General features: G+C 38.1%; 1 protein-coding gene across 1 annotated transcript in view; it reads left to right on the forward strand.

Moving 5' to 3' along the window:
* Window positions 1-26882, forward strand: part of Rad54b (RAD54 homolog B) — a 106948-nt gene continuing 80066 nt past the window's right edge. Inside the window, exons 1-3 of the mRNA XM_026384518.2 lie at window positions 1-49; window positions 12411-12561; window positions 24529-24697. Of these exons, the coding sequence (XP_026240303.2) occupies window positions 12427-12561; window positions 24529-24697 (304 nt within the window). The 5' untranslated portion in view covers window positions 1-49; window positions 12411-12426. The remainder of the gene's footprint in view (window positions 50-12410; window positions 12562-24528; window positions 24698-26882) is intronic.

Consider the following 26882-nt stretch of genomic DNA (forward strand, 5'->3'; position numbering starts at 1 on the left):
GTGAAGGCGGGATCCTTGAGCTGCTGTGACTGTAAGGTGTTGGCAGTTTGTAAGTCGTTTTAAATGTTTTTTTAAAAAACTCCTCTGTACTTCTTAGATCTGGCTCGCAATTTCTGTCAGATTGTTGTCAGTGGGTCTGTGGAGCGGTAGGCTCCTGAGGCTGCGACAGCCGGTGAGCACCAGCGGGACAAAGTGGGGAATGGTGCTGGAGCAACCCTCTGAGGGGGGGGAAGGCTTTAGGAGCGATTGCGGTCGCCTCCTGCGCGTCCCCGAGTCACGATCTGAAGGAGGGTCGCCTTGGCTGCTGGCCCAAGGGGCGGAGGCGCGGCAGCGGGGTGCTGAGGGTGGGCTTTTATGTGGAGACTCGGCGGAGGGGCGGTTCCGGGCAGCCCAGCCAGCGGGTGCCTGCAGGCTCTGGTGGCATTGGGGTTTCTTTCTGATGCTGTGGAGCCGCTTTCCCAGGCCTGGAGGTGAAGGTTCGGCCAGCGCTCAGGAGGTGTCAGCGCAGCGAGCACCTTCCATAGGGCCACAGTCCACAGCTCAGGTCCCTCACCCCCTCCCTTTTTTAAACCCTGGAGGATTTTGTAGCAGGTGTAGTGAGGCAGTCAGCCAAAGGAGCACGGAAGGCCTGAAATGAAATAATTATTACCAAATATAGTTGGAAGTCAAAAAGCAGGATCAAAGCGTGTGTGTGTGTGTGTCTGTTGCTGGCTGTTGGCAGAGTTGTATTGTTTATATGCGTGCATCCTAGAGGTTTGATGGTTGCACACACTTACCCTTAAAACCCCAAAGGATCCCATGGAGTTTGGTCATAATCCTGTATGCAGAACTATATTCTTTTCTATCCCCCTACTTTAAGGTAGCTACTCTGATAGGACCTTATGTATTAAACCCTAATAATAATAATAATTATCATTTTAAAAATATTCCTTAAAAAATCTAATTCTTTCCTAATAATGATTATAATGGAAATATTACAGGTAACACTGAGTGCTACTGAGTCAAGCTTTGTTCTAAATTATTTAAGTATTTAATCCTCCCAACATGCCTGTGTTTAATTAAGGTATTATAGATAAAGAAACTGAGGCACAAAGAAATTAAGTAACTGTGTAAGAGCACATGCTAGGAAGTATCAGTCAAGATTTATATTCAGGCATTTGCATTGAAAGCTTTGTTCTTGGGTGTGGGTGAGGAATGTTGGGGAAAACACAGCTTTTGCTCCAAAGGAAAGAAGAGGTAGTTTTTTTCTGTGTGACCAAAGTCAGAGAATTGTTATAGTCTGAATTTAGTCAATGCATGTTATAGGTTATAGATCATAGATTAGAAATTATAGGTTAGTGAAATATTAATTAGTAAGAATAATAGGATCATGAGACAAACGTTATAGAATTAGTGATGTTAAGAAACTCCAGTCTGCCCTAGTTTTAAGTTAGAAGTAAGATAATCACTATAAGACATAGGATTTAAGTCCTTGCTTCCCCAATGTTGAAGAATAACACCAAAGAAGCACGCCGAGGCAAGGTCAGAATAGAAATTAGAAGTTTATTAAAGAACAGCAGAAAAAGACTTCTCCCGGAAGAAGAAGGGGACCCAAGAGGTGGAATCCGTGGAAGTGTGGTTGTTTCCCCTTTTTATAGTTTTGGTGATGGAATGTAGGTTGGAAGGCCTGAGGGGTGGGACACAGGTGGGCCAAACAAGTAATCTGAGCCGGAAGGACTTCATTAACACTTCTTTGGGATGGACTTTGGCCTAGGGCCTTTTCAGGACTTCATTAACATTCCATGAGTTGTCCTGCTTTTCCTGGAATCATTCTCAGCATGGCCTCCATTTTAGATTTCACTCGGTATTGGACCCGATTTACCTAACTACACTGACTACCTGATTTTAAATCTGGCTTCACTACTACAGCATAATCAACCCCTGTATTCCGGTTACTTGTTGTTTGTAAATTTTGAAAAATTCCATAGGGTGTGGTCTTCTGCTATGTCTACTTTGGTCTGGTCACAAACAATTTGGGGCTATTCTTTCAGAGAGCCACTTGGACTCTTGTTAGACACAGCCCCTGACTGGGAATAATTAGCAAAATAGGTAAAATAAATTTTTAAACTTTCTTTCAAATTTGGACTTAGTGTGTTTTCTGAATGGTCACCATCACAACAGAAGAAATTTATGTTACCCTGAATTGGTGCTCCACTGAAGAAGAGTTTATAGTCACAGAACAAAAGAAAGTAATAAGTCAGCGCATTTACTAAATACATTGATGAAACATCAGGTGGGCAAAAGCAGAGGTAGGGGAATCTCTTATAGGTTTTAGATGTTATAACATTTTTTTTTTTAAACTGGGGATTGAACCAAGGGGTATATAACAACTGTGCCACATCCCCAGCCCTTTTAAAAAATATTTTATTTTGAGATAGGGTCTCATTACATTGCTGAAACTGGCTTTGAACTTTGGCTTCAGCCTCCTGAGCTGCTGGGGTTATAAGCATGTGCCAACATGCCTGGCTGTTATAACATTCTTCACTTTAGTATTGGTAGTGTTGGGAAAACATAATGGCAGCCACATCCCAAAAACCCCTACATGGCGCCTGAGGAGCTTCTCTTCCTGTCTCTCCCTTTCCCGCCGGCGCCAATTCTCCCGCCAGCACCAATATTCAAATCCCGCTGGATGATTTCCTCCCCTGTCATTCTTCCGTTTCTGTGGGACCACTCACCAAGCGTGACCTTATCTGGTTTACTGACGGTAGTTCCTTTAGGCAGAACGGCATTCATTACTCTGGGTATGCCACTGAGATTATAGAGGCCAAAGCTCTCCCTTCAGGAACTACTAACCAGCAGGCTGAACTTGTAGCAGCCACTCGTGCCTGCCTCCTAGCGCGGGGCAAATCCCTCACCCTTTACACTGACTCAAAATATGTCTTCCATAGTCTATTATCCCATGCTGCAATATGGAAGGAGCGAGGCCTACTTACCATTAAAGGTAATGCGATCACTAATTCGGCTCTTATAACCGATTCGATAGAGGCCTCCCACTTCCCCACCGAATTGGGAATTATCCATTGTAGGTCCCATCAGAAGGATGGCTCTCATATCACTGAGGGCAACACCAAAGCTGACCAGGCGGCACAGATGGCTGCTACCACTTCCAATTATGACCTCCCTGGGAGACATAATAGCCACTTTAGACTACCCATCTGAAGCCCCTACTTCTTCCAGTAACAACAAGGATCTTTTCAAGCTCCTCCATACTCTATTCCATTCCAGTTCTCAGTCTTTGACCCTCTTTTTACAGAGCTTCTTCTTCCTTACCTCCTCTGACAAAGCCATGCTACAGAATATAGCCTCTAATTGTCAGATCTGTCAGTGGACCAACCCTCATACTCCTTTAAGGCCTAAACCGTTTCCCTCCCACCAAGCCCGGGGACACATTCCTGCTGCTGACTGACAGGTAGACTTCACCAACATGCCTGCAGTACGGCGCACTAAATACCTCCTTGTCTTTGTGGACACTTTCTCCGGTTGGGTTGAGGCATTTCCCACTTCCAATAAGAAGGCTTCCACTGTAGCTTCAATCTTACTGACAGGCATCATCCCTAGGTTTGGTATGCCCACTTCCCTACAATCCGACAATGGCCCTGAGTTTATTTCCAGGATCACACAAAAGGTCTCTCAAGCCCTCTCCTTCAAGTGGCATTTCGCCCCCAGGCTTCAGGGAAAGTGGAAAGGGTAAATCGGACTCTGAAGGAAGTCCTTACCAAATTGACAATGAATTAAACTTAGACTGGGTCAAACTCCTTCCCTTGGCTTTGCTTTGAATCAGAGCTCTCCCTAAAAAACCATCTTTACTGTCTCCCTTTGAGATAATGTATGGAAGACCTCTTACACCACCTGGGTTGGTCGTTTCACAAGGACCTCTCACACGAGATTTGTCTTTGCCTCTCTTGAGTCATATCCACTCGGAACTCTGGAAATATCAGGACTGGCTTCTTCCAGACCCAGACTCCTCTCCAAATACTCCTCCCTTAACACCTGGGAGTTTAGTCTATTATAACACCCCAGAGAAGAAAGGGCCTCTTGCCCCAAAATGGGAAGGCCCCTATCCTGTCGTTCTCTGTACCCCCACCGCCACCAAACTTTCCTTACCAAGCAACCTTCTCACCCCCTGGATTCACATTTCTAGGTTGAAGCCGTATCACCAGGAGGCCACCCCACCTGCTGACGACAGGACAATCCCAGAGGAACTTCAAGAGTCACCTCCTAGACCTCCCCTTTACTCCTGCTCTCCACATTCCAACTATCCTCTAAAGCTTTGCCTGTCCCATGTAACTGCCCATACTCCACCATGACTCCCACTCTTTTAATTGGTATTTTCGCTGTCATCACCCTTCTCCCGGGGACATCATCGTCTTCCTCTTATACTTGGAGATTCAAAGTTAGAGAGACATATGTCCAAGGCAGCCCTCGTTACACTCGCCTAGTTTCTTCGGTTGATTGCGCCCCTGCAAGATGTAATGCATCTATCTTCCTTCCCCTCTCCTCCCAGAATTCTGAACTTTTAAAAACAGCCACTAGGCCTTACCTTTGCTTCTTATATGATCAGACACAGGATTACTGCAAATGGTGGCCCGAAACCTATGGGGGATGCCCCTACTGGTCATGCAACATTCATAACCCACGTGCATGCATCGGGGATTCCTGCGTTGGAAATTTCAGATTGATCTCTGGGGGCTATCAATTGGCTATCACTGACCCCAACCATTCGTGCTGGACCTGTAGGGTAAATGCTTCCTTCTACTGTGACATATCCTCTTCCACCCCCTGTGGCTCCATCTCCATCTCCCGGGAGCTTTAACCCTCCCAGCCCTCAGTAGCTATAATCTCTACTGACATAAAGCATTCCGAACAGCAGTTGTTAGGCTCCATACAGGATCCATATGAGCTTAATACTGGGAGTTCACCACAGTATTCATGGCTACGACTACTTGCCAAAACTGTAACCTTCTTAAATCAAACCCTCCCTGCCATTGCACCAACTCATTGCTACTTATGCGCCTCTCTGACTCGACTTTTGCTTGCAGCAGTTCCCTTAAACTTCTCGGCTTCTGACCTCTCAAATTTCTCCACTCCATCTGCCTGCCATTCTCTCCGGACCCTTTCACCTGACGCTCCATTATGGGAGCCCGAGGAGTCTAACCATACTGTGATTCCCTGGCGCTGCCTCCTGGGCTTGGAGGAGTTTGTGGGGGTAGAACAGGGGAACTGAATCTAGGAGTTCTCTAAAAACTCTCTCTCCCAATCAGAGTTTTGCCACTCTAACATCACCTTTAACTTCACCCTCTATGCACCACTTGGCTCATTCTTCTGGTGTAATGGTTCTCTCACCACTATCTTATCCACCAATACCTCCGCCCCATGTATACTGGTGATGCTTGTCCCGCAATTGACTCTCTATACACCTGCTGAAGTACAGGCCCTCTTGTCTTCCCCTGTGCGAAGTAGGCGGGCTGCTTTCCTTCCAGTAATGGTGGGTCTCTCACTGGCTTCATCTGCAGTGGGAGCAGAAATTTCTGATGGAGCTCTAGGACACTCCTTATGGGCTGTACAGGACTTGAATTCTAAACTTGAACAAGCGCTCACTTCTACGGCAGAATCTCTAGCATCTTTACAAAGGCAGGTCATATCCTTGGCTCAAGTTACTCTTCAAAACTGACAAGCTATAGACTTACTCACGGCCGAAAAAGGTGGAACCTGCCTCTTCTTGAGGGAAGAATGCTGTTACTACATCAATGAATCAGGCCTTGTGGAAACTAATGTAGTCAAGCTCACCGACCTGGCTACCTCTTTGAAAAATCCACCAAACCAAAACCCAATTGCCACCTTCTTTTTAGCCAACTTCCAGTCATGGCTGTTGCCTCTTTTAGGGCCCATATGTCTCCTTTTTTTGATGTGTCTGTTCCTGCCCTGTCTGCTTCGCTTCCTACATGGCCAATTACGGAAGATCTCTAACCAAACTTTCAACCAGCTTCTGCTTAGGCCCTATCAGCCTCTGATGACTGATGAACCCCCAACATCTTCAAGAGAACAGCTCACTCAGTGCTGAAGCTCACTACCAGGCACGATGGAATGCAACGGACATCAGACAGTGGGAGACAACGAGCCCGGAGAACCTCTTAATCTGCCATCCTGGATTCTTGAGCCTTTATGTCCTTTTAAGCCTCCCCATGGCCCTTGGCCTCTTTTCTATCAGTCCCCCAACATGGAACTTCTGCCAAAAACTGACCTTTTAATTTTTATCTTCATCCTGCTTTTGTTCGCTCTGATCTTCTTCAGGTGCTGGTGATGCCATGTCAAGGCAACACTTCCAATATTTCCTGGAGTCTCTGTTACAGGACCAATGGCTGATACCGACAATCTCTTCCATCCAGGACTGGTTCGATGCCATCGACGACTTGTGGCTTCAGGGAACTTTCCTAGACTTCACCCCTACGGAAGTAGCTGTCTATAGCCACTGGGTTTCATTTCTGGCTGCCATGATATCCCTAGACCTGCCCCCCCAAACATTCCTCCACTTCCTTTTCTAGGCCCCACACCGCCCCCACACAGCAGGAAGCAGCCAGATCTGACCAACAACACCCCAATTCCTAAGAAAACAAAAAGGGAGGAATGTTGGGAAAACATAATGGCAGCCACACCCCAAAAACCCCAACATGGCGCCTGAGGAACTTCTCTTCCTGTCTCTCCCTTTCCCACCGGCGCCAATTCTCCTGCCGGCGCCAATATTCAAATCCCCCTGGAGGGAAACCTTAACCCCGATAAGAACTAACTTCTTGGGCTCTGGAACGGACATCTGGAAGAACTTACCAATAATCGGGTGACCCGTCATTTACCTAAGCCCTGCCACCTCTCCTTAGATCTATATAAGCCCACAGCCTTTTGTAATAAAGCAGAACCTCTCCGGTGACTTGTGTCGTGTGGTGTCTTTCATTCGTAGTGCGGTGTCTTTTAGGTAGAAGCTAGACATCTGCTAAGCTTAATGATAAATCCCATGAGTTTTACATAGTAGTCATGAGAATGTTTAGTCATACATAGAAACTGATGGTCAATGGCCATTAGAAGGGATTTAAGCTGGGTGCAATGGCTCATACCTGTAATCCCAGCTACTCAGGAGGCTGCCTCAGGAGGATCACAAGTTCCATGCCAGACTGGGCAATTTAGCCAGACCCTGTCTCAAAATAAATAGAAAAGAGTTGGGGTGTAGCTTAGGGGTAGAGTTCCTCAGGGTTCAGTTCCCAGTACGAGAACAGTAACAGCAACAATCATCAGAAAGAGACTAAGATAATTTTGGATCTCAGTCTGTAACATTTTGTCTTTTCACAACGTTCTAGTCAGCCAAATAGTCTGTAGGAGCTTTAATATTCCATTCCTGTTCACGGGGGGCGTGGTGTGGGGGCTGTGTTCTTAATTACTACAGTTTAGTGTCAAGTAATTAAGATTGAACAGGTAAATGTAGTATCACAGCCAGGTTTCCTGGCACATGTCAGAAATCCAGCTGTTTTACACGCTGAGGCAGGAGATTCACAAGTTGGAGGCCAGCCTCAGCAACTCTGTCTCAAAACCTAAAAAGGTTATATATATATAACTAAAGGTTATATATATATAACTAAAGGTTATATATATATATAACTAAAAAGGTTATATATATATATATATATATTCACAATGAAGTTTTATTTAGCCATAAAGAATGATATTATGTCATTTACTGGAAAATGCATGGAACTTGAGAACATTATGTTAAGTAAAACAAGCCAAACTCAGGTCAAGAATTGGATCTTTTCTCTCTTATGGAAGCTAGAAAAGAAAAAGGAAAAGGGGCTGATCTCATGATGAAAATAGAAGAGAGATCAGTAGACGGGAGGGATGAGGGGAAGAAAAGAGGAAAAACTCAGGAATGATATTTGCCAAATGATATTGTTATATTGGGTGCATGTATAACTATGTAACAATGAATCCCACCATTACTATAACTATAATGGCTAAAATATAAAGAGGAAAGCTGTGCCTGCACCTGTCCAAACACATTGCCAGGGCACCTGGCCTTGCCTTTGTTGCCTTGCCTACCTGTTCTGCTCATCTACCATAGGCACTCAGTTGGCTTTAATGTCATCTAGAATGTTAGTTTACTGGTAGACTCATGATTGTCTTATTTCAATTGAGAAATAGTTAACTCAAAGCTGTAAGTTTTTATCTGAACTTTCTCATTTTACTTGAAAATTAAGTAGCTGTATAAATGCAGTGTCTAACATTTACTCATTTTGTTGCAGTTAGCTTGTGTCATTTTCAAATTTGTATCATGCTTGGTGTGTGGTTGCTTTTAGGTGCTGCTTTTATGTGGTCCCAAAACATTGGTTCCTTAATTTGCTCTAAGATTGTGCTAATGGGCATCTATTTTCTCCTTGAATAAGAAACTGCAGAAAGTGACTTCCATTCTAATCCCTTAAACTCTATAAAGACATATTTACTTTATATATGTTATCATATATTTTACATATATATATACTTTATGTATGTATTAATCTGCATATGACATATATAAAGAAATATTTCATCATTTTGACATTGCCGAAATTGGGAAATGTTTAATCATCAATGACTGGCTGCATTTTTTTCTTGAATACAAAAAATATTGATACTGCTTACAGTTGATGGCATTTTAGATTTAATGAAATATGATAATTAAAAATCTAATAGTACTTTAGTACAGAGGTATCATTTTCATTGTAGAAAATTTGAAATATAAAAAAATAAGAATTCAGAAGAAAATAAAAATTACTGGTTATTCTAACACCCAGAGATAATGTTGTAGCATGTAGTTTTCTAATCTTTTTGAAAGATTGTATATTATAATATGTATATCTAATTTATATATATTATATTATTTTATAGTATAATTTGCATTGTATGGTTAGGTGTACACTTTTTTTTTTTGCAGCACTGGGGATTGAATCCAGGGCCTTGTGTATGCTAGGCAAGTGCTTTACAACTAAGCTGTACCCAGCTCTAGTTAGGTATACTGTCTTCTGAATTTCTATATACAGTTGCTTACATATCCCTGTAACCATGCTACAGTTTGATATAGATTATCACTTAAGAAAGTTCTCTTATGCTCCTTTGTTTTTAAGTCTGTTTCTTTTTACTCTTTTTTCCTTTTTAAAAAGTTGTAATGAGCCTGAGCATGTTTTGTGGCCATTTTGTATTTGGTATGTCAAAAACATTTTTCATGTCATTAAACATTCTTCTAAAGTGTGATTCTACTCCACAAATTAATGGCTATATAATTGTCTATATAGCAATGAATACCTTTTATGTTTGGTAGTGATGAATGGAATACAGGTTGAGTATCCTTTATCTGAAATGCTTGGGATCAAAAAGTATTTTGTATTTCACATTTTGGAACATTTGCATATACATAATAAGATAGCTTGGAGATGAGACAAGTCTTAACATGAAATTCTCTGATTTTCATATACACATAGATAGCCTCAAAGTAATGTAATATAATTTTTGAATTTTTTAAAATTAATTTATTTTTTGATTTTTATAAAAATACACCTGTGTTTTGACCATGTCTTGCCTTAAGAGATCAGCTATGGAATTTTCACAATGGTAGTTCTCAAAGTTTCAGATTTTGGAGTATTTTGGATTCATATTTTTGGATTAGGAATAATTAACCTGTATAATTGTATTGCCGTGAGAAAAGTGCTTGTGTGGTACACACATTAGAGGTTTCTTTTATCCATATTTGAGAGAGGAAGAATACTCATAGGAAAGAGTTATAAAAGATAAATTAGAATTGCTGGGCATGATGGCACACGTCTATAATCCAGTGATCTGGGAGGCTAAGGCAGAAGGATCACAAATTCAAAACCAGCCTCAGCAACTTAAGAGCCCCAAGCAACTTATGGACCCCTGTCTTAAAAAACAAAAACAATAAAAAGAGGGCTGAGGTTGTGGCTCAGTGGTATAGCGCTTGCCTAGCATGTGTGAGGCCCTGGGTTTGATTCTCAGCACTGCATATAAATAAATAAAATAAAGGTCCATTGACAACTAAAAAATATTAAGAGAAAAAAATTAAAAAAAAAATAAAAAGAGTTGGGAATGTTGTGGGAGGCCAACCTTACGGGTGACTGAGTTACACTCCCCAGCTGGGTGCTGAGGCGCTCAGTCGCAGAAATGGGTGTGTCTTGCTACAGCCCCATGGGTGAAGCTATGCTCACCTGTTCCTTTGTAATATAACCCCTTGCCCTGTTTAGGATAGAATCTTCCATGGAAGTGTCTTGTGTGTGTCCCCTCCTCTTACTGTGCCCTTGGGTGTGGCCTACCCAGGTGTCAGTCAACCTGCTGACAGTGGACATCATGAAGGTAGACTCAGACCCCTGAAATCTGACCCCTTGCCTCATTTGAATAGCTTCTTCTCAATAAAAGGGGTCAGCATGTGCGCTCTCTCTCTCTCTCTCTCTCTCTCTCTTTCTGCGGACCCTTAAGGTCAGAGGAGCTGTCACAGCAACCCCAAAGAAAAAGGTATTTGTGTCTCTTGTGTGGTTATTTCGTGCAGCCCAGTTAGCCCAGTTTAACTAGAGTGACCCCTGAGCCTTTTAGTCGCGAGAACAGAAACCCGGCAGAATGTGGCTTAGTGGTTAAGTTCCCTGGGTTCAATCTCTGGTACAGAATCAAAAAGCAAACACCCCCTTCCCCATCCCCAAGGTGGAATAAATCTGGCAAAGTAAAATGGGATAAAGTATTTCCAATACCATGGAGTGGAAAGTTTGTTCAAAGGTCTAGAGGAAAAGAGAGCATGACTAGCTTTACCTGCAATAATAACTCAAGGGTTTTAGTAGTATATGAATAGAGTGTATTTTACTATGTGGGTGGGTATACCATAATTTATCTAGTACATTGTTATTGACATAGATTTCCTTTTTTCCTGTTATAAGTAATACTAGCATGATTATCCTTATACATACTTCTGTGAATATAATTTTTATTTTTTTAATTTGGGTTTGGGGATTGAACCCAGAGACGTTCTGCTGCTGAGCTATACCATAGACATTTTTCATTTTTATTTTTAGAGAGGGTCTTGCTTAATTGCTGTGGCCAGTTGGTGGTATGGGCCACTGTGCCTGGCTTGAATGTATTTTTGATATTTTCTCAAGGTAAATTGCCAGAAGTAGACTTTCTGGGTTGAACAAATAATTTTGGTAGATATGGCTTATTTTGTTTAGTGTTTTACAAAATTGGGGCGAATCAGAGTGCTGCTGTCTTTACAAAAACATGATATATGTATGTGATGTCCTTGTCTTCTACCTGTTTTCCCTGTCTAGTCCTAGTGGAAATAGAATTGAACAAAAGTCAGAAAACCAGGCACACACAATTTATATGTATGTGTGTATTTGAATTTATTTTGGTACTGGGGACCAAACCAAGGGCCCCTGAGCTACATCCCCAGTCCTTTATATTTTATTATTTTATTTTGAGACAGTCTTGTTAAGTTGCTGAGGCTGGTGTTGAACTTGAGATCCTCCTGCCTTAGCCTCTGGAGTCACTGAATTATTGGCATGTGCTACCATCTTGATTTGCATTTTCAAAAATCCTATTATTTTAAAGGAAATAGGGTAACTTATGAATTATAAATGTCTTGCTAGGATTTTATTCATTCATTCAAAAATATTTGTTAATGACTGCAGATGTCTGGCATTGTGGTTCATTCTGCTTTTTTATTTTATTTTTTTCTTGGTACCAGGGATTAAGCCCAGGGTCACTTAACCACTGAGCTGCATCCCCATACCTTTTTATTTTTTCATTTTGAGACAGGGTCTCCCTTAGTAGCTGAGGCTGGCTTTGAATTTACTTTCTTCCTACCTCAGCCTCGTGGGTTCCTGGGATCACAGGCATGTGCCATCATGCCTGGCTTGTGCAGCTTTTTTAGAATGGTGAAGAAAACAGTTATGATCACCACCCTCATGTGGTTTAAGCTAGGTGCTTTATACATGTACATATATATATATATATATATATGTATATGTATATATGTATGTATAGATGTATGAAGTATATGTATATATGTGGAATAATTGTGTTAAGTTTTGAAATTTTTATTAATCTGTTGTATTATCCAAATGGGAGTCATATATGCTCAAGTTCACATGTTTCATGTTAACCTTTGAATTTTTTTTAATAGCCCTTTACAATGAAAACTGAAATCTTGCTAGCTGGTGAACTTATTTTCTAAGTCTTAGTACAGGTTTGTTCATGTAGGTTTTATAATATATCATTACTGTAATGATAAGCTATTTTTATATTTGGAGGTGATTGTAATCAGACTTGGACCATTTTGTTTTGGTATTTTTCAGGTCAGTGTTGCTGAAAATGAGACGATCTGCAGCACCGAGTCAGTTGCAGGGTAATTCCTTGAAAAAACCAAAATTCATACCACCAGGAAGAAGTAATCCAAGTTTGAATACAGAGATTACAGAACTAAATCCAGATATAAAATTATTTGAGGTAAAATAAAATCAGAAAATTATACAATCTTAGAGAAGACTGTGCTTTTTTTTTTTTTTTTTTTTTTTTAATACCAACAATTTAACCCAAGGATGCTTAACCACTGAGCCATATCCCCAGCCCATTTTATTTTTTCATTTTGAGATGGTCTTGCTAAGTTGCTTAGGGCCTTGCTAAATTGCTGAGGCTAGCTTTGAACTTTTGATCCTGCTGTGTGAGCCTTCCTAGTTACTGAGATGACAGGCATATGCCACCAAGCCTGGCAAGAATGTGTTTTTTATTTTTTTATTTTATTTTATTTTATTTATTTATTTATTTATTTATTTAAAGAGAGAGTGAGAGAGGAGAGAGAGAGAGAGAGAGAGAGAGAGAGAGAGAGAGAGAGAATTTTTAATATTTATTTTTTAGTTCTCGGCGGACACAACATCTTTGTTGGTATGTGGTGCTGAGGATCGAACCCGGGCCGCACGCATGCCAGGTGAGCGCGCTACCGCTTGAGCCACATCCCCAGCCCAAGAATGTGTTTTTTATAAATATAATTTAAATACAAGTACTTAATTGCTTATAGAAATTTTCAGTGTAGCTGGGTGCATTAGTGCACATTTGTAATCCCAGCGGTTTGGGATGCTGAGGCAGGAGGATTGTGAGTTCAAAGCCAGCCTCAGCAACAGTGAGGTGCTAAGCAACCCTGTCTCTTAATCAGATACAAAATAGGGCTGAGGATGTGGCTCAGTAGTCGAGTGCCCCTGAGTTCAATCCTTGGTAGCCCCTGCCCCCCATTTATTTTATTTTATTTTTTTTTAGTGTTTCTGAAAAAGTTTTTCCAGAATCTTAGAAATAGTCTTTAAATATATAATGTATACACATTCATGATGTGTGTGTGTGTGTGTGTGTGTGTGTTTGTGTATATGTGTTTTTTTTTTTTTTTTTCTGGTACCAGGGATTGAACCCAGGGGTGTTTACCCACTAAGCCACATTTCTTGCCCTTTTCCTTCTTTCTTTCTTCCTTTATTTATTTATTTATTTATTTATTTATTTAATTTTGAGATAGAGGCTCACTAAGTTGCTGAGGCTGGCTTTGAACTTGCAATCCTCCTGCTTTAGCTTCCTGAGTTGCTAGGATTACAGGTGTATACAACCATGCCAGGCTATGTTATGTTTTAAAGGAATCACACAGTTGAGTTTGTAAAATAAACTTGTGATAAACAGTAAATAAAAATCTCTTCAAGGGAAAAAGGGTAGAGATTCTTATAAAAATAAATAATTTTATCATTGTTCTTTTAAAGTTATTACATAGAGAAGTGAAAACTTGTTCAGATAAGGTGATTTTAAAGAGAAAAATACATAAATAGTTTATATCACTCTAGCATTTACTTTAATTTTATCTATTGTGAATAATGCTGTTCTGAACATTGGCATATAAATTTCTGTTTTTGGTCTCTGGGTTTAGTTCTTTTGGGTATATACCTAGGAATGGAATTGCTGGGTAATATGTAATTCTATGTCTGTTTTTGTGAAGAAACACCAAACTGTTTTTCATAAATCCAGTACTATTTTACATCTCTATCCCAGTGTATAATGTTCCATTTTTTTCTATATCTTCAGAACATTTGTTATTTTCTATTTTCAGAAATTAAAAGAAAAATTTAGCTGGCTTGGTACATATGAAGTGGTATTTCATTGTGCTTCTAATCTCCATTTCTCTAATTACTAATGGTGCTGTAATTAGATAATTTTCTTCATGAGATATTGACCATTTGTATATCTTCTTTGGGGAAATGTCTGTTTAAGTCCTTTGGTTTTTAATGGGTTGTCTTTGTTATTGGAAAGAATACTAATTTTTTTTTTTATTAAAATTTTTTTTTGTAGTTGTAGATGGGCAGAATGCCTTTATTTTATTTGTTTATTTTTATGTGGTGCTAAGGATCTAACCCAGTGCCTCATACATGCTAGACAAGCGCTCTGCCACTGAGCTACAGCCTCAGCCCCAAAAAGCATACCAATTTTTGACTTTTTTTTTTGGTCTGCATGTGTTTCTTTTATTCTACATTTTAAAAATTTCTGTAGTCTTCCAAGTATACTGTTAGCACTTACAAAGTAAGAATTCTGGCATACTGTAAGAAGAAAACATAGGTTTTCATTTTTGAATAAAGCTTCTTCCTTTTTAAAAACAGCTTTATTTAGATATAATTTACATACCACTTACTACAATTCAGTGTTTTTTTAGTATATTTACAGACTTGTGCAACCATCACATAATCAATTTTACAATGTTTTCATCACTCTCAAAAGAAACCTCATGCATATTAACAGTCAATCCCCAATTTTCTACAAACATTCCAGTCTTGGCATGGCTGATCTAATTTATCCAGATTTACCTCTTACAGACATTTCATATTAAGGGACTCATACTACATGTGTCCTTTTGTGACTTGCTTTCTTCTCTTAGGATAGTATCTTTAAGGCTCATCCATGTTGTAGCTTGTGTTCGTAATTCATTTATTTTTATGCCAAAATATCATTTTTTTCTTGCTCCTGTAACAAATTACTACAAATTTGTGGCTTAAAGCAATACATGTGTATATTTTACAGTTGTGTAAGTCAGAAATGCAACACAGATTTTTATTGGGTTAAGGTCAAGATGTTGGTTGGGCTGCATTCATGTCTGGGGGTTTTAGAGAAGAGTCTTCTTGCTAGCCTTTCCCAGCTTCTATAGGTCACTCAAACTCCTTGGCTCATGGCCTTCTTCTTTCATCTGCAGAGTCAGCAATCGAAGTTTGAATCTCCATATTGCTATCTCTGTGGTTCATTTGATTAGACTAGGCTTACCTGAATAATCTAGGATGTTGTTTTCATTTCATAGTTATTAATCATACTTGTAGAGTCCCTTTGCCTCATAAGGTAACATTCATAGGTTCAGGGGGTTAGGGTAAGGATATCTTTCAGAGCTGTTATTCTGCCTGGAACACTGAATAAACCCTATTACCATTTTTTATGTATTTATTCATTAGATTAACAAGCATTTGAGTTGTTTCCACTTTGACTTTTTTTGAATAATGCTCCTTAACATCTGTGGATAGATTTTTTTTGAAGACATGTTTTCATTTCTCTTGAGTGCATTCCTAGGAGAATAGTTGCTAAATAATATGGTACTTTATGTTTAACCTCTAAATGAACTATCAGATCCTTTTCTAAGATAACTGGACCATTTACATTCCCATCATTAGTGCATGAGTGTTTCAGTTTCTCCACATCCTTGTTATTATCTTTTTGATTATAGCTATACTAGTGGGTAAAGTAGTATCTCATTATAGTTTTGTTTTGCATTTCCCTAATAGCTAATGTTTACAAGTGCTTATTGCCTGTTTGTGTATTTTTTTGGAGAATTGTCTATTCAGATCTTTTGTTCTATCAAGGATAGGATTATTTGCTTTTTATTATTGAGATGTAAGAGTTGTTTTTAAATCTATTCTAGATACAGGTCTTTTACCAAATCTATGATTTGCAAGTAGTTTTTCCTGTTCTGTTGCTTTACTTTCTTGATGGTCTCATTTGCAACACAAAAGTTTTTAATAATATTTTTTTGTATGTGTGATACTGAGGACTTAGGTATTGAATATAAGGCCTGTACAAGCAAAGCAAGTACTGAGTTACATCCCCAGTCCTTTTTAATTTTTTAAATTTTGAGACAGGGTCTCCTAAGTTGCCCATGCTGGCCTTGAACTTCCTGCCTCATCCTCCCAAGTAACTGGGATTAGAGGCATGTGCCACCATGGCTAAAGTTTTTAATTTTGATGAAATCTGATTTATCTATATCACTATTTTTTTTAAAGAGAGAGGGAGAGAGGGAGAGAGAGAGAGAGAGAGAGAGAATTTTTTTAATATTTATTTTTTAGTTATCTGCAGACACAACATCTTTGTTTGTATGTGGTGCTGAGGATCGAACCCGGGCCGCACGCATGTGAGGCGAGCGCGCTACCACTTGAGCCACATCCCCAGCCCCCTATATCACTATTAATGATTGACTTTTGGTGTCATATATAAGAAATTCATGAATATTTTTGACTATTTTCTTTTAAGAGTTTTAAAATTTTATTTCTTACATTTCAGTCTATGATCCATTTTGAGTTGATTTTTGAGTATGATGTGAGGTGGTAGTCCAATTTTGTTCTTTTCATATGTGAATATCTATCCAGTTGTCCCAGGATTATTTGTTGAAAAGATTATTATTTCACCACTGAATTATCTTTAAAAAAATTTTTAATATATATATATTTAAAAAAATTTTAATATGTGTGTGTGTGTGTGTGTGTGTGTGTGTGTGTATAAGTTGTTCAGGCTGGACTTTAACATGTGATCCTCTAAATATATATATTTAGCTGTAGATGGATACAGTATCTTTTACTTTGTCTGTTCACCTGTATGTGGTGCTGAGGATTGAACCCAGTGCCTCACATGTGCGAGGAAAGTGCTCTACCACTGAGCTACAATCCCAGCTCCTTGAATTATCTTTTATTTTTTTTAGTTGTAGTTGGACACAATACCTTTATTTATTTATTTATTTTTTATGTGGTTCTGAGACTCGAACCCAGGGCCTCATATGTGCTAGGTGAGTGCTCCACAGCTGAGCCACAATCCCAGCCCTTGAATTATCTTTTTTAAAAAAAATATTTTTAGTTGTAGATGGACACAATACCTTTATTTTTTTATGTGGTGCTGAGGATTGAACCCAGTACCTCACACATGCTAGGCAAGTGCTCTACCATTGAGCTACAACCCCATTCATTATCCCATTGAATTATCTTGATACCCTTGTCTTAAAGTTTATTTTCTGATGTAGTTTATAAAAAGTAATTGAGACCAAAATACTGATTTACAATGTTTCTCTTCTTAAGTACATCAGGAAACTTAATAGTTATTTTACTTTTTAAAACTAATAAAGCAGGCATTTTTAAAGTTATACAGGAATTTAAAGCAATTTAACATGAAAAGCCTAAGTTAGACTTAGCAGTCAATTGTATCTTCTCTTTTCTTTGTTTATTCCATTCTTAAATTTTTGTTCTTTGGTTATTTCTCATCCTGTTTATTTGTTGTATTGGGGTTTGAACCCAGGGCCTAGTACATGTTAGGAAAGCGCTCTATCATGGAGCTACATTTCTAGCCTTTTTGAAAAAGTTTTATATTTAGATGTTCTCGCTAAGTTGTCCAAGCTGGACTTTAACATGTGATCCTCTTGCCTTAGCCTCCCCAGTAGCTGGGATTACAGGCATGTGTCACCATGTCTGGCTATTTTATTTTATAATTTTAGTACCAGGGATTGAAGCCAGGGGCACTTAACGACTGAGTCATATTTTATTTTTAGATAGCGTTTTGCTAAGTTGCTTAGGGTCTCACTGAGTTGCTGAGGCTGGCTTTGAACTCACAATCCTCCTGCTTCAGTCTCCCGAGCTGCTGGCATTATAGGTGTGCCACTGTCTTTTTCAACAGACAGGTTCTCCCTGTTGCCCATGCTGGCCCCAAACTGGGCTGAAGTGAAAAGCCTCCAGAGTAGCTGCAATTAGGTGTATGTACCTGAACATGGCTATTTCTCAGAGATTGGCTAATATCATTACACTGAATTAACCTTTAGTAAGAAAGTATTACTTTGGCCACAGACCTATAATTCTAGAGACTTGGGAGGCTGAGGTAGGAGGATCACAAGTTTGAGGCCAGCCTTGGCAAATTAGTGAGGCCCTAAGCATCTTTGACCCTGTTTCAAAAGAAAAAGGGCTGGGGGCATAGATCAGTGATAAAGTGTCCTTACGTTCAATTTCCAGTACAAAAAAAAGGTTTGCTTTAGTAACTTTTAGAGGTTTTTACTGGATTGACCTGATAAATATAAAATCTGAGATAAATTGAACATCAAAATAAATATTGATTATAAATCATCAAATAATGTAGGAGTCTGAACCCATACTAATATTAAAAATAAATGAGTATAATTTATGGTCTGCTATTGTGATGCCTCACTTTTCTTGTTAAAGATTGCTTTAGCTATTCTGGGTCTCTTATTTTTCCAAATGAATTTCATGATTGCTTTTTCTATTTCTATGAAGAATGTCATTGGGATTTTAATAGGAATTGCGTTAAATCTGTATAACACTTTTGGTAGTATGGCCATTTTGACAATATTAATTTTGTCTATCCAGGATCATGAGAGATCTTTCCACCTTCAAAGATCTTCAATTTCTTTCATTAGTATTCTAGAATTTTCATTGTTAAGGTCTTTCACCTTCTTTTGTTAGATTGATTCCCAAGTTTTGTTTTTTTTTTTGAAGCTATTGTGAATGGGATAGTTTTCCTAATTTCTCTCTTGGTGGATTTATTGCCAATGTATAGGAACTGTTTGATGTATGGGTGTTGATTTTATATCCTGATACTTTGCTAAATTCATTTATTAGTGCTAGAAGTTTTCTGGTGGAAGTTTTTGGATCTTCTAGATATAGAATCATGTCTTCGGCAAATAGTGATAGTTTGAGTTCTTCCTTACCTACTTATCTTTAATTTCTTTCTTCTTTTTTTTTTTTAAAGAGAGAGTGAGAGAGGAGAGAGAGAGAGAGAGAATTTTTAATATTTATTTTTTAGTTCTCGGCGGACACAACATCTTTGGTATGTGGTGCTGAGGATCGAACCCGGGCTGCACGCATACCAAGCAAGCGCGCTACCGCTTGAGCCACATCCCCAGCCCTAATTTCTTTCTTCTATCTAATGACCCTGGCTAGAGTTTCAAGAATAGTGTTGTATAAAAGTGATGGAAGAGGGCATCCTTGTGTTGTTCCGATATTTGGAGGGAATGCTTTCAATTTTTCTCCATTTGGAATGATGCTGGCCTTGAGTTTAGCATATAATGTTTTATGATGTTGCGGTATATTCCTACTATCCCTAGTTTTTCTATTGTTTTGAACAAGAAGGGCTGCTGTATTTTATCAAATGCTTTTTCTGCATCCATTGAGAAGATCATGATTCTTGTTTTAAGTCTGTTGATATGATGAATTGCGTTTATTAATTTCCGTATGTTGAACCAACCCTGCATCCCTGGGTGAACCCTACTCGATTGTGGTACACTTTTTACTGTGTTTTTGTATGTGATTTGCCAGAATTTTATTGAGAATTTTTGCATCTCTGTTAATCAGGGATATTAGTCTGAAGTTTTGTTTCCTTGATGTGTGTTTGTCTGGTTTTGGTATCAGGGTGATATAGGCCACATAGAATTGAGTTTGGAAGGGTTTGCTCCTTTTCTATTTCATGGAACACTTTGAGGAATATCGGTATTAATTCTTCTTTGAAAGTCTTGTAGAACTTGGCTGAGAATCTGTCTGATCCTGAGCTTTTCTTGATTGGTAGGCATTTGATGGTATTTTCTATTTTATTACTTGAAATTGATCTGTTTAAATCGTGTATGCCCTCCTCATTCACTTTGGGTAGATCATATGTCTCTAGAAATTTGTCAATGTCTTCAATATTTTCTATTTCATTGGAGTATAAATTTTCAAAATAGTTTCTAATTATCTTCTGTAGTTCAGACATGTCCATTGTGATATTTCCTTCTTCATTATGTTTTTTAGTAATTTGAGTTTTCTCGCTTTTTCTCTTTGTTAGCAGGGCTTAAGAGTTTTGTTTTGTCAAGTTTTTCAGTTGTTTCAATTTTATTGATTTCAATTCTGATTTTAACTATTTCCTGTCTTCTGCTTTTGGTGTTGATTTGTTGTTCTTTTTCTAGGGCTTTGAGATATAATCTTAGGTTTTTTATTTGTTGACTTTTTTTCTTTTAATGTCTGAGCTCAATGCAATAAACTTTCCTCTTAGTACTGCCTTGTGTCCCAGAGATTTTGTTATGTTGTATCAGTGTTCTCATTTACCTCTAAGAATTTTTTTATTTCATCCTTGTTTCTTTTACTATCCATTCATCATTTAGTATTGTATTATTTAGTCTCCAATTTGTTACAGTAGGTTCTATTTTTTATTTTTTTGTTGATTTCTAATTTTATTCCATTGTTATCTGATAGAATGCAAGGTATTATCTCAGTTTTTTAAAAAATTTATTAAGAGTTGCTTTGGTGGTACAATATTGATTCATTTTAGAGAAGGAGCCATGTGTTGCTGAGAAGAAAGTATATTTGTTCATTGATGGATAGAATATTCTATGTGTTAAGTCTAAGTTATTAATTGTATTATTTAGTTCTGTAGTTTTTTAATTTACTTTTTATTTGGAAAATCTGTCCAGTAGTGAGAGAGGTGTGTTAAAGTCACCCAGTATTATTGCGTTGTGGTCTATTTGATTCTTGAAAATGAGAAGGGTTTGTTTGATGTACATAGATGCTTCATTAATTAGGGCATAATATTTTCAATTGTTATGTCTTACTGATATACATTTCCTCATGTAGTATGAAATGTCCTTCTTTGTCCCTTCTGATTAACTTTGGCTTGAAGTCCACTTTGTCTGAAATGAGGATGGAAACCCCTGCTTGTTCACACAATCCGAAAGAGATATCTTTTTTTCCCCGTCTTTTCACCTTCAGCTTGTGAATGTCTTTGCCCATGAGGTGAGTCTCTTAGAGACAGCATATTGTTGGGTCTTTTTAAAAAATCCAATTTGCCAATCTATGTCTTTTGATTGATCAGTTTAGGCCATTAACATACAAGGTTGTTATTATTGAGATGTGATTTGTATTCTCTGTCATTTTGATTTATTTCTGGTTTTTAATTTAACTTCGTTTCTCCTTTGGTTGACTATCCCTTTAGTGTAGATCCTCCCTTTGCTGATTTTCACTTTTTTCCCCCCATCTCATCCTCATGGAATATTTTGTTGAAAATGTTCTGTAGTGCAGGTTTCAAGTTGTGAATTCTTCTAATTTTTGTTTATCACAGAAAGTTTTTATTTCATCTTCAAATCTGAAACTTAATTTTGCCGGATATAAAGTTCTTGGTTAGCAACCGTTTTCTTTCAGAGCTTGAGATATATTATTCTAGGACCTTCTAGCTTTGAGGGTCTGAATTGAGAAATCAGTTGAGATCTAAATTGGTTTTCCCCATATGTAGTTTGATATTTTTCTTTTATGGCCTTTAAGATTTTATCTTTATTCTATGTTAGTCATTCTCATTATAATGTGTCTAGGTGTGAGTCTGCTGTAATTTTGTACATTTGGGGTCCTGTAAGCCTCTTGTATTTGATTTCCCATTTTATTCTTTAGGTTTGGGAAATTTTGTGATATTTTATCATTGAAAAGATTGTGCTTTCCTTTGGTTTGTGCCTCTGTTCCTTTATCTGTTCTGATAACTCTTACATTTGCTCTTTTCATGGTATCCCACAATTCTTTGGTGTTCTGTTCAGGGTTTCTTACCATTTTCTCTGTATGGTCATTTCTATTTTCAAGATTATATATTTTGTTTTCATTGCCTGTGGTTCTGTCTTCCAAGTGGTCTAGTCTATTCGTGATGCTTTCTATTGAATTTATAATTAGGTTTATTGATTCCTTCATTTCTAGAATTTCTGCTTGTTTTTTTTTCACAATCTCTCTTTATTGAAATGATCTTTCACTTCCTTTCTTTGATTTCACTCCTTATACTATCCTTTACTTTTCAGATCAGTTGAACTATGTACATTCTGAATTCCTTGGACATCTCTTCTACTATGTTGTTAGAGGAATCTGTTGTTGGAGTATCTTGGTTTGTTTGGGGTGTTTTATTCCCTTGTTTTTTCATGTTGTTCGTGTGTTTTCCCATCTAGCAGAAATTCTACCCTATTGACCTATAATGTCTCTGAAGGTTTCCAGCACCTCACCTTTAAAGTGAGACCAATATCAACAGTACCCAGTGTAAACGATATATAGCCTTAAACCTTATAGCTTCCACTAAGGCATCCACTGCTTTCTCACAATAAACCAAAATGATAAGTTCAGTAGTTATCTACAGTATAAATAGAAAATTTGCTAAACTGTTTACAATTTCAAATGGTGGATGAGAGAACAGGAGTAGTGTAGTATGCAATGTTTACAAGTGAGGAAGAGAGAAGCTAGAAGCTAAGTTCATAGGAAGAGTGGAAGAGAACCGACTGAGATTGGCTGTTGGTTAGAGAAAAGGTGGAAAGAGAATCCCGGAAAACAGACAAGTGAAAGGAAGAATACAAACAAAGAAAAAAATTTAAAGATATGTAAGAGTACAACAAAACTGCAAAACACTATTCATATATCACCATCCTCCACACACTGAGGCATAAAAAACACCCTGTTCAAAATATGGTAGAGATGTTAGCAAATAGAAAAACAAAATAAAATAAAATAAATTTTGATGGAAAAATCAAACTCTTTCCACCAATCTGGGCTTCAGATACCCCAGGCTTGGCCATGCTGTAGTCCCAAGATCTCAACACTATTACACCTTGCAGAGACCACCAGGGACATGCTCACAAAAAGGAGTGACCTTGAGAAGCAGCATCAAGACAGGGGCGACCAGCACTCCCAGCAGGAAGACCCCATGTGCACCCAAACCCACCAGCACTCCCCACATTGGACCTTCAGGTCCTGGCTGGAATCCCCAGACAGAGGCGGTTGTGGTGGCAAACCTGCTGGCACTCTGGAGCCCCCTGGGCCCTGGCCCGTGTCCCAAGGTGGATGCTGCCACATGCAACCAAACCTGGAGTTTCCGTGGCAGCAGACCTCTGGGCAGTGGTGGCAGCAGTAGTGGCAGGGGTTGGTGGCAGCAGGTGGTGGGTCAGCGGCAGTTGTAGTGGGACAGTGGTAGCATCACCTAGGTGATCTCAGGGGCGGGGACAGCAGTGGTGTCGGCCATAGTGGTATAGGAGACAGCGGTGTTGCAGGGGGCAGTGAGTTGGCTGCAGCTGCCTGGGTGTGGGCACTCAGAAAGAAGATCTCCTGGCGGCCTTGGGGTGGCAACAGCGTTATTAGTATCAGCAGCATTGGTGGTAACACTGTAGGTAGAAGGCACAACCTCAGAGAAAAGACCTCTGAGTATCAGGGACAGCAGTCTCGGAGGTAGCAGCAGCCATGCCCAGAGAAAAGACCTGGGCACGGCCGCAGCATCTGCCCTCCCCAGGTATTTTGAAGAAAATTCCAGGAGTCTCTTTTAAGTACATTTTTAGTATATGTTTCTCTTTAAATCAAACCAACAATGGACAGATTCTGGGAGCCAGCTATAATCTCACATCAGTTAGATTTGAATATCGGGGTATATAATTGCAAGAAAACCAAGCATTTGCAATTTTCACACCTAAAAATTAATTATATTTAAATGTTGATTTTAGTAATGAGGAATTTATCAAGAAAAAGAACATTTGACTATGTGAATGACGTTTTGATTTCTTTAAAAATTCTTCTGATATGTTTAGAATACACTGGAGCTATACCCATAGTTTTCATTCTGTCATGTCTTTCAGCTTTGTTAACATAAATTGCTTTAAAAATAACAGAAGAGGGCTGGGTGCTGTGATACATACCTAAATTCCCAATGGCTCTGGAGTCTGAGACGGAAGGATTGCGAGTTCAAAGCCAGCCTTAGCAATTTAGCGAGGCACTAAGCAAGTCAGTGAGACCCTGTCTCTAAATAAAATGCAAAAAAAGGCTTAGTGGTGAAGTACTCCTGGGTTCAATCCCTGGTACCAAAATAAATAAATAAATAAAAATAATAGTAGAAGGGGGCTAGGGTTGTAGCTCAGTGGTAGAGCATTTCGCCTAGCATGTATGAGGCGCTAGGTTTGATCCTCATTACTACATAAAAATAAATAAATAAAATAAAGTTATTGTGTCTTTCTGCAATTAAAAACCAATAGAAGTTGGATTTTAATTCTTAAATATCTGTTCCTGATGTAGGCAAACTGGTAGCTCATTTAAAACTAGGAGTCTATTATAAAAATATGAGAAGTTAGAATCAATTTCTGCTTAAAAAATATATATATATATTTGGTTCTTTTAGGGTACAGCAAATAATGCATTTCTTCAGGCACAGAATGATTCTGGAGTATGTGATTCAAATCTTTTGCCTACTAAAGGAAGAAGTAAGGAAATTAACGATGGAAATAATTACAGTGGGAAATGTTGTTTTGAAGCATCTGCAGTGACGACATTAGATTCACCTCCTTTAGGTAAGAGTGAACTTTTTTATTGATCAGGTTTGTATTTGATCAGTCTTATTACCATATTTAAATGATTATTCAAGAATGAATGTTATATTTGAAAACTGTTGATGTAATAATACTAGATTGTTGATAATTCAGATCTTCTGTTGTCATACCTTATATTTAGTGATTATATTAATAGCTATGTAATTGAAGTCTTATACTTTATGGTAGGTGTAGGTTTAATACTATTTTAAGGGAACTTACTGGTCAAATATGATCTTTTCTTCAAGTATCACAATTAATTGTGTTTAAATTTTTGATATAATTTTTTTTGTAATAAACATGTTAATGGTACTGGGGAGATGTACTTGAAATGAATAAATTGTCAATTTATTATAGTCTGCAGTAACTTCATATCAGTTGAATTTCAATTACCAAGGTATATAATTGTTGGAAAACCAACCATTTAACATGATTCATTCTGCCATTGTTGAATTGAATTAAAAGAGTGATTATGGTTCTTTTTGTATCTGTAAGAGATACTATTTTTTCAGGTAACTAAAAAAAATATAATTAAGGTGGTTCACAGATGTTTATTCATTGTTTGAACAGACAGATTCTAGGAGTTGGCTTCATCTGTTGGGCTGTAGAATGGTAACTGCCGTCCTTATGATACCAGGGCAAATCAGTAAAGTATTTTAAACACTTAACCCTTTTGAAGGAGGTTCTTGAACTTTGTGATGATTAATATATTTTACCCATGAATGGGTTCATTTCTTTTTGTAGCAGAAAGGAATTCTGTGTTTTCCTGATTGTCCAATAACCTGGTGTCATGTATATATTTTTTATGACTTCAAAAGCTGTAACTAGTGTCAGAATGAAATTGAGAAAGACTTTCAGAGTTGGAATTGATTTAGAAAGATATCTAGGGACAGCTCTGAGTTTATCAATTTAATCACCACTCTTATTAATTTGCTCTCCCTTTTTTCTTTCTTACTTTTCTCCATTCCTCTTTTCTCTCCTCTGTCCTTGTTAGGTGAATATCCTATTTTCCCAGGCTTTTGTCCTGACTGTCAAACCTGAGAAAGATAATGATTCATGTGTGTCTGCTTCTTTTCTAGGATGGTAGCTTATCACCAGAGAATGATGTTTAGACTCTGGAATATAATCTGTATTACTCATTTGGGCTTTTTTTTTTTTTCCCCTACAATAGTTTCTCATTCTCTTCCCTGCTAAATGTGAGAAGGGAATTAAGAGTTAAGATAAATTGAAGAGAGAATTAATTTACTCAAGCCTTAATCCCTTAATCCTTCTCTGATTTAGTACATTCATTGGACTGGGAAACCTTTGCCAACCTCCTGATACTTTCCTGCCTCTTATTCAGAGAGAGGTTAAATAGGGTAAAAAAGCTTTGTGAGAAATGTTTTGTTCGCTATGGTAGATTGTTGGGGAGAAATATAATATATAGAAAAACATAGAGATGAGAGACACGTAGTATAAAGTACTCACCTTTTTACATCCTTTCTGTTCTAGATCTAATCTATTCTGATGTGAGGTGCAAGCTGGTATGTTCCAGTTAAGATATGCCCCCATTTCCCCACATCATCTTTTTAGTTTGAAAAATTTCCTACAATGGAGAAATTGAGAGAATAGGCCAGTTAACATCCTAAAATCAACAGTTTACTTTTATTTTGTATTATTTATACACTCTCTCCTTTTTTGTGTGTGGTGCTGGGGATCAAACACAGGGATCCTCACACCTGCTGCACAAGCATCCACTGCTGAGCTATACCATATCCAGCCCTTCTTTCTTTCTTTGTGCATATACTTTTTTCCCTTAAACTTTTTGAAAGTAAGTTGTGTATTTTATGTTATTTTATCTTTACTTTAGCAGTATTTCTTAAAATAAATGTTTTCTCCTATATAATCACATATTATTTTATAATAATATTTGATATTTAATATTCAGTTTATTAGTAATATTATTTTTACATAAATTGTTTAAGTTTTTTTTCTTTCACAACTGAACTATCCCTATTAAGTATATTTTCACTCCATTCAACTTTACTGAGCACTTAAAGTCTCTTTATAGCACTACATATTTGTAGATAATATTCCTTGTGAGAGGCTAAAGGTATAGGTCCAGGTCTACTGCTGAATGACTTCCTCCAAGGCCCAGAGAATGTGCTTTTTTGAGGGTTGTAGTAAA

Source organism: Urocitellus parryii, chromosome 7, assembly GCF_045843805.1.
Source record: "Urocitellus parryii isolate mUroPar1 chromosome 7, mUroPar1.hap1, whole genome shotgun sequence".
Taxonomy (NCBI): Eukaryota; Metazoa; Chordata; class Mammalia; order Rodentia; family Sciuridae; genus Urocitellus; species Urocitellus parryii.